The 9354-nt window shown below is 34.4% G+C and overlaps 1 protein-coding gene across 12 annotated transcripts in view; it reads right to left on the bottom strand.

Moving 5' to 3' along the window:
- Nucleotides 1-9354, bottom strand: part of LOC119636909 (inactive serine protease scarface) — a 53193-nt gene that overhangs the window by 39603 nt on the left and 4236 nt on the right. For 7 of the 12 annotated variants that reach the window (XM_038032628.1, XM_038032617.1, XM_038032623.1 and 4 more), the window contains exon 2: nt 1723-2107. In XM_038032628.1, the coding sequence (XP_037888556.1) occupies nt 1723-2055 (333 nt within the window). In that variant the 5' untranslated portion in view covers nt 2056-2107. Of the gene's footprint in view, nt 1-1722; nt 2157-9354 lie in introns of all 12 variants that reach the window. The other 5 variants (XM_038032618.1, XM_038032619.1, XM_038032622.1 and 2 more) reach the window with 2 other exon arrangements.

Raw genomic sequence — 9354 nt, 5'->3', positions numbered from 1 at the left:
ACGAATAACTATGGGATGGGGGAGAGTATTTAATAGTGAACCGTAGTTGGCTGTAGTGGTCGTAGTTGACCGGTGAGTAGGAATAGAGTAACCAAATGCGTAATACATGCCCTTAAGTCCAACTGCATAAATATGGAATTCTAATATATTTTCATGCTATTGCCAACGCAAATATTAATAGGTGTTGCACGTCACCAATCTTCCTATCTTTCCAAATCGAGCATGGAAACAATAGAGTAGCCTCATTTAATTATTAAGTTAACTATATATGTATGAATATATACACGAAAACGAGTTATACACAGCTGAACATTGCTGATCGCAATCAATCTAAAGCATAGTTAAATCGTATTCTAGAGACTTTCACCATAAGCAGAATTTAAGTGAAAATGATCGATGTGCTTCGAGGCTTTACTCTCATTACTCTACCCCTACGATGGGGACATATAAAAGAATTCTAAATCATTTTGGAATACCTAGTTTTCCAGAGAGGAAACTGTAGACATAGTCACTTAAATTCAGGCCGTGATTGGATGCCGATTGAGAAGTTGTTATAAGAGGAGCAAATATAATCCTTATACTTGGTCAATGGGATAAGATGCTTAATGTTGTATTAATTTGCATAAATAACCGATATTTTGTATCGTGTTTGGAAAGAAGGGAGGGCAGGGGGTGTTGTGCTTTTTTTATTTTTGTTTTTGCATTTTAAAACGAATGCATCGGAAACAGGTTTTAAAATTAAACATGCACATTGTAGGCACTGTTTTTACTATTGCATGTGCGCTTAGTATGAAGAGGACGATTTTCTCGAGACAAGTAGTAGCAAGTTGTCATATACCCGTATACCGCCCTTGTTACGAAATTTTTGAATTTTTATTTTTCTTTTTTTTTTTGATATTCAACTATAAAACACTTTTTTTTTCTTAAAGATACTACAGCGAGCATACATAACTCACGAGACTTACACTAAACAGATAAACAGGAAATTAATGCTGTGTGTGCGCCATAAAAATAACTATAAAAAAAAAATAAAAAAAAACCGAAAAAAAAAGAAAACAATAATCTACTGAAACTGGGGAAATGTGGCAGTGAAACAAAACACGAAAACAGAACAAGTGTTTGTGGTTCAGGCTTATCTGCATGCGAGCATAAAACTTGGTATTATATTGCTTATGTACAGTTGCTTAATATGCATATATATAAATACACATACACATACATACGCATACATATATACATATATATGTACATATAAACATACATATATATATATATATATATATATATGGATATATTTATATATATACTGATGCGTACTCCTAAATATGTTGCATATAGGGATGTACTTTTTGCAAATACATATGAAATCGTAAAAAAAAAATTCTTCGATTTTTTTTTCTTTCTTTTTAAATATTTCGAATAACTTCAAGCAATGAAAAATTTTTTATAAATATTTCTTATGTAATAATTTGTAGTTAATAGTTTTTGTTGTTGCTCTTGTTGTCTAATAGTTATAGCTTATTTTTAAATTTAATCTGAAATCAACTCAGATTTTATAATAATTATCATTGCTATCGGAAACTTATCAAGCAAATGATTTCATTTAAATTCAAACAAGTTTTCATTACTAATAAGATAAATTGCCTATCTACACGTATGTCTCTGTGTTTACATATATTGCCGATATCCCAATAAAGCGATATTACATACAAACATACTAACCTGAATGTTTGGCAATTGTCGCCTAAAATAGCCATTGATGCATTGATCTTTGGGCACGCATTGTTGCGGCCTTTTGCATTCCAGTAATGTAGGTAAATACATTTGACCTACAAACGGTGTGGCACGCTTACTAAGCAAAGAAGCCAAGGCTGCAGCTTGTCCAGGTCTATAATCGTTCACAGCCTTATTATTGCTATCTTGGCGCTTGGCAAGTCCGTTTTCATAATCACCATTTAAAAACATATTAGACGTGTATTGTAAAGCATTGGCTGCCGTTAATAGGAAAAACGTTGCAGCAATTCTTATGAGATGAGTACGATACTTATGTGACATTATTTCAAATATTTATGATGCTGTACAATAAAATGTATTGATCGATTTATTTCTGTATTTTGAATGAAATTCAACAAAAAAAACAAGCATAAGCTCCGTCTCTTTTATAAAAACAGTTTTATTGATCGAGTATACCGTTATATTTTCTTATCAAAATTTTCAATATTTATAATAAATCCTCGGATCTCATATGCAAAATGAAGATTAATCCAAAATTTAGCCTAAATATCACAAGCATAGGTATCATCACATAGGGACGATTTTTTAGTCAAAAAACATAGCGAAGAATTTTGCAATTCCCGCCCTACTGGATAACGGCATGCCCTACTGGTATTCATATATCGACTTTTCAAAATAAAGCACTCTATAAGAAGTGAGCGAAGAAGTGATCCGATCTGAACCATTTTGTATACGGTCCCTTTTTCGACCCAAACACGCCAAGGTACCAAATTTGATCAAAAAATATGTCAGGCGGGTCACAAGTATACAAAACAGACATATAGGTGTATGGACAGACGGATAGACAAGCTTAGATCGGTGCAAAAAATGATTCTGAATTGATCGGTATAATGCAAAGTGGGTCTATCTCAATTTTTTTTGGACATCCGCAGGAACTTAATAATGTATTGGATCACAAGCGGTGTGGTGCGTAGTGATCAAATTATGCGGATCACTTTTGTTTAGGACATTTTTTTCATTTTCTCTCTTTTGCTTCTTCTTCGTCTTTTGTTGTACTTGAAAAAGAGAAAAGTTAATTCTGAAAGCATTAGGTAAAAAGCTAAGAAAAATACTATCATAGTGTGCTCAACATGTGTCGAGACCTAGAAGCTCCGCTGTACTCGTCCATTCCTCTAGCTTCCAGTTGTACGGATTTTAGGAATCCCATTACCTCTGTGGTTCCAAGCTCTATCAGTAAAATCTTTAAAAAATATGCAAAGTAATTTAAACTCTTGAGAACTTGAACAATTTTCAAATAAATTCTCTCATCGAAACATGAAATCTGGAAGTTTTCAAATATGCAAAGATTCAAAAGAAAGACGTGGAATTTGGAAACATTACGAGACGAGAAATTTGATGACAAATAATAATCGCTCTTTGACACCCTATAAATGTTTTGAACGCCAAATTGTGCCTAGGATTAATCAACAATTATTCATCTGCGTGGCAGTCCTTAAAATGCTCCTAATCGCATCGACACGGAGAGACCTCATAGTCGACTTATAAAATCTTAATTCGCAATCTTCACGTACAATAGATATCAATCCAAAAGAAAGCATGGTAAGCGTTTCCTATGGTTATCTAAAGAACAAATCGAAACACCACAACACTGGCATTCTCGCAACTAGTTTAAGGAAATCAACATAAAGGCTGAATGACTAAACATTTGCGCATGGAACGGATAGTTGTATTTATTTAACATTGTGTTATACATAACCATTGGGGAACTCGAACTGGTACTGCTAACGCCGTTGCATAGGCGCTCGCCGTTCAATCTATACCTGAAATAGTTTTTTCTTAAGACAAATGGTTGTGCGTTGTTCCTTTACCGACTGAGCACTCGCAATTAAGACTTGACCTCGCGTGTACTGACTTTGTGAAAGCGATTGAGACCTATTCAGCTACCCATAAGCATATTTAGCAGCAGATCTACGGCACCCGTCAAAACTGCGTAAGGAAGTAAATATATTCAGATATTATCTATTTGTTCTTAACTGTTTAATGCCGCAAATATATATCTAATCTTTTTTCTAGGACACGCCCAACTTGCTAACTCATCAATTTGACGGTTTGCTTTTTTGAATCTTCACAGTCACAAAGACAAAAATGGAAAGCTGAAAATTAGCACAAATTGATCCTTGATCGATTAGGAAAATGTGCTTAAGAAATAGTCGGGCCGTCGATATGTACGTCCTCAATGCAGGAAAAACTGACACAACCTCGAAAAACACTGATAATTTTTTCAAATTTTCGTCTATAACTTTCGATCACTCAAACACGATTGTAAAAGTTTAGCACTCAAACGCTCCAGCCAAAAATGATCTTAATAGGTTTATTAATATGTTCATAGACAGCGATGAAATTATCCAATTTATTTCCCTTTCACTTTACCCCATACTAGACTGCATTTTATTGTCAATGACGACTGAGTTTTTTGTGAAGCTGAACCTAGTGAACTTCTGAACCTCAATCCCTTTGAAAGTATCTTCATGGGGTGAAAAGTTGTAGACGAGTGGGGAAAATGCTAACTATCTTGCATTCGAATAAACGCGAAAGGAATTTGAAACAAGTTGGAATAGAAATTTAATCGTTAATAAGTGTGAACGCAAACCAAAGTAAACCGATGCAGACCAATTTTGCACGGAATCAAAAGTTATAGATAAAAATTTGAAAAAATTGTCGTTGTTTTTGGAGATTGTTTCAGTTTTTGCTGCATTGTGGGCGAGTCGATGAACAAATGTTTACTTTTTACCAATTTTTTAAGCAGATCGATCGGCGAATGTTTATGACGAATGTCAGCTTTCGATCTTTATTTTCACGATTGTGATCATTCACCAAACTTACTCGTCAAATTGATGAGTTTTAACAAAAGTTAAGATATATGCAAAATATCCATAGCGCTAATGTTAAGTATTTAAATAAATATTCCTCTTTTGTTATTTCGAATCAAGAGATGTACTTAAGAAAAATGAATTTTTAATTCAAATAAATTTTTTTGAAGCGAATTACAAATGTCGAGATTTTTTCTGCGCAATCATTTCAAAAATCACATCAAAAATGTTATTCTCTACTACCTATCGACCGGCCGACTTAATATCTACATACACACATACATACATACATGCACATAAAATATAACAATGAGTTGAATATATTTTTGCAGAGTAAGAATGCTTGAATATATTACATACAGATTCAAGCATTCAAGTATTATTATATAAATTACTTAATCCCTCTTATGTACAAGAAAAAAAAAAAAAAAAAAAATTACGCCTTCTGTCTGTAATCTTTAGAAATTCACTTCCTTATAAATTTAAAGATAATCACTTAGTGACGCAGATAACTGTGTGTATTTAACTACTCTTAACATGCACAGCTATGAATTCCAATAATTGCAAAAATATTTTTGGAAAATTATTTGAAGTTTCTTGTACACGCATACTTGTATTGTATACATATTGCAGTGACTATAAAAGTCAATAAAGTTGCTTAACAATTTGTCAGAGTATTCTAACATCAATAAATTACACAAAAAATAAAAAAGAAAAAAAAAGAAAAAATGAAACTCTCGACGGCATCAGACACTTTGACGTTTTGAAAGACCTACGAAGACAGCTGCTGCTGTTGCTGCTGTTGGTGTTGCTGTTGTTTTACCCGATACTTGTTAACTGTTGGTACTGCTGTCATCAAGCAAACAAGTAGACAAGCAAAAATCTCACTTCTAAGGTAATTGAAGTCATTATTAATGTTACAAAAGCTATCGTTTACTAATAAACATCAATTCGTGCCATTGTATATACATAAACGTAACAAGTAAGAACGCAATATTCGCCTCATACCGAATCTTGGATACTTAGCAAAAATATTTTCCTTTTTTTCGTATGATCGCAAGCCGTTTTCACTCATGTTTTTAATGCAAACTCGAATCGAATCTTGGGTCTACGTTCTCCTGCAGAGTTCATTGATTATTTATAAAAATATATATTATCCTTAAATGCATATTGTTGCCAATTGTCTACATTCCGGTTCCACTTGTTATTAATTTTAAAACTTTAAAATTTACTATTAATAATTAATTTTAAAATTAAATGGAATTGGAACGTAGACAATTGGCAACAATATGCATTTAAGGATAATATGTATTTTTATAAATAATCAATGAACTCTGAGGTAATTAAAATATGTCCGAAAGAGAATACTTTGCAAGCGGACGTAAACAATCAACAAGAGTGCGAAAGAACGAATGCAGGCGACGAGCGAACGATCAGCCACAACAAGCAGCAAATGAAGGAACGTCCTCTAATAATTTGTTAAATAAACTTCGGCATACGTTATTTGTAAAAAAATGTATTTTTGTTTATTACACATTAGAGAGCTATTAAAGCAGTGGTGTCGTTGACTGAAGTTATGTTCATTGGTCGATCAAGTTCCTATCTGTCATTAACAAAGTAAAAATGAAGTATATAGGCTATTGGATGCGTAACGCTTACAACGAAAATAATTTGAACTAAGCGAGCAAAATACTTTATAGATTTTGATCTCCTTGACTACGATGCCAAGAATCTGCTAACTGTCAATGAGACCTACTATTGACGGGGCGAGAGAAGTTCACAGTTGGAATTGGTGCATGGTGTATGCTGGATTGATATCTGCTTCTTGTAGGTTAGAAACCCAAGGGCCTCTTAGCTGGGTAACGTTCAGAAAGTATGGACATTCCATAGGTAAGAACATATCAGTAACTATGACACGCATAATGCCCATAATCCTAATGCATTACGGAGTTAAACTATGGACTCCGCAATAGTCAGGTGGCCCACTTTTAGGTAGCGTATAACTAAGCGGGAGATACTTCGGCGGAGACAACGTGTGAGGCCTGATTGTTGGCAGCGTTCCTTCGTGGAGAACTCGTGATAGCTGTGGTTAGCACGGCATTAAATAATTAAACTTCCAGTTAGACTTCGCCTTGTCCGGAGGGAAGGGTTTGGACCATACCAACAGTTGCATATCGGATATCCCAGCCTTGGAAGAGGCCCTCTCACTTGTAGAAATATCTTGCAAGGCGGAGAGCACAAGAAATCAATCGCAGATTACCCAACACACCTGCCGCCTTCTTCTGATTAAGCTGTCAAGGTAGAAGCAGATGTTAAAATGTAAAGACTCTCTGCCGACGAGTCTTAGATTCACTACAAACCGCTAAAAGCCGCAAAACTGGGCTTTCTGCTCAGCGTTAAAAGTTTCGTGCCAAGATGACATTCAAAAAGATTAAGGTCGCTTCGCTCTCGATTAGAAGTGGGATTGTGCATACTTGCAATGTCAAATCGAGTGAATCTACTATCAAAGAGTACTACATTTACGGTGAACTCAAGATTTCAGCTGAGAAATGTCCCCATGAAATTGTTCAACTCACAAAACAAAAGTTTCACACGAAAAAATTGTTCGACCTGATTGAACACGCCTTAAACTCTCAACTTTCTTTTGCAGACGCTTACTTATTTCGAAATATGAAATGCTACAAAAACTTATTCTTAAACACAAAAAAAAGAGAAAGAAAATATTTGCCTGAGTGGCCGAAGGCAAACAATCTCTACTAACAACTCAATGATCGAGAGGTCAAATCTCAAACCAGGTCGAGTTTTCAATAAAGGCGATTCCCTTTAGATGCCAAGCGCTTTAAGACTTTAGTCCTACAATTTATTTCCTTGGCTAAACTAACAGTACTAACAATAATAATAAATACTAAAAGAAGAAGAAGAAGAAGAGTCTGTTGTTAGTGCTCATTCTACTTTTTAGTGCTACATTTTAATTATAATAATAATAGTCATAACACATACTTAACATATAAAAACACAACTTGACACCTATTCTATCTTTAGGAATATAACCTTCGATATAAGGGAGATATAAGAAGGTGTCCTTAACCTTCTTATCATAGCGAAAACTATTTATTTCCTGCTTACATCCTTATCATTCCCTCTGTGCTTGTTTCAACCTTCAACCTATTGTGATCTTAATATATAGTCTTTAAGTCAGTTTTCTATTTCAATTTTTACTTCCATTAAATTTCCTCAAAACTACGACATATACGAACGAGTTGGCTCAACAACAACATATCAGCTCAAGCATACACTTAAGACATTTTGTAACGCATTTCCATGGATATTACAGTAGGGACAATAGACTATGTACGCCAAGACTTTTCCACCGCTTCCCAACCCGCTGCTATTGTCATAGATAAGGGCCTTTTCTGGGCTGAAATATTTATGCTAAGCTTCAGTTTAAAATTGAGTATAGATCGTTATCTCATAACAGAAATTCTAGCTAAATTTTAATTCCTCTTAGTTGGGATTTCGGAAAAGATCCCAGATCATATTAATCTGTCCAAAAAAAATCTTTTTGAAAAACGTTTTAATATGGCACGTGTGCCTCCGCGAATTCAGTAGTGATTTTCGCGCATTAGAAGGCCGAGCAATGTTATGGCCGTTAGGCTGTATTCCGAAGAAACAACAGACTTAAATCAAATACAAGAGCGAATGAAAATGAGAAATGCTGATCGAAAAGATCCTATAAGATCTATAAGAAGTAAACGAAGGTATTATTTCACATAGAATATTAAAAAATATCATCTTGCCTTTTAAAAAAACTAAGCAATGGACCTGTCGTTGATCATTCAACAATTCTACTTACGTGACTAGGTCCGAAATAAATTCTCTAGTGAGCAAATTTTCCTTTATTGTTTATGCATCAACAATATAAATTGAGCGGAATTGCAATAAATAGCATAAGAAGAAGAACAAGAACAAGAAATCAATAAAAATACAACCCTGAAAGTCTTTATTTTAACTAAATGCCGTTCTGCTTCTAATAGCTTTACTTTAATTTTGTTCTATTAAATATTTAAATCTCAACCTAAACGATGAATGGACACTGATAAACGGAGTTGCAAGCCAATACCCAAAGAAGTAATACCTACAGAATATATTATATATAAACAAGTAACCAGGCTGTAGTTTGTCGCGGCTTAATACTAAATACCATACGCCGTTATAGGGTAAGTGTTTAAAGAAGTCATACGATCTGGATCTGGCGTTCGTCCTTGGGCAGTGCATCATATTTCATCACTCTATATCTCAAAGATTGCAAGCTGTAGGTTGACCAGAAGAAAAGAAGATCGGCCGATCGACAAAAGCAAACAAGAACGATCGATATAACACAACGTGGATCTATCTGAACTCTTTCTGAGTGTTACGCGCGTCCGTACGCTAGACCTCTACTACAGTTGATGTGGGGCATAATAATAAATAAAAGTCAGTTAGTCTTTTATTAGTACGTAGAACAATTGCATGTAGCGATGATTGAGAGAGTTTCCGTCGGGAATATCTTCACATATGTTTCATTCTAGGCATTTTCTTAACCAATAATTACATCTCTGGCTTTCACTTTGGTGACTTCGTCCTACAAGGCCACAGACTAAATTTGGCATAGAAAAGAATTAAATCGCACAAGTTAATCAGTCTGTACAAGTGAGAAAGAAATTGAGATATCATTCGAACATTATTTTCATTAATTAGGGAATTAGAGTCT

The sequence above is a fragment of the Glossina fuscipes genome, unplaced genomic scaffold, assembly GCF_014805625.2.
Source record: "Glossina fuscipes isolate IAEA_lab_2018 unplaced genomic scaffold, Yale_Gfus_2 42, whole genome shotgun sequence".
Taxonomy (NCBI): domain Eukaryota; kingdom Metazoa; phylum Arthropoda; class Insecta; order Diptera; family Glossinidae; genus Glossina; species Glossina fuscipes.
The sequence above is the reverse complement of the archived record's forward strand: the minus strand, read 5'-3'. Positions and strand labels throughout refer to the sequence as shown.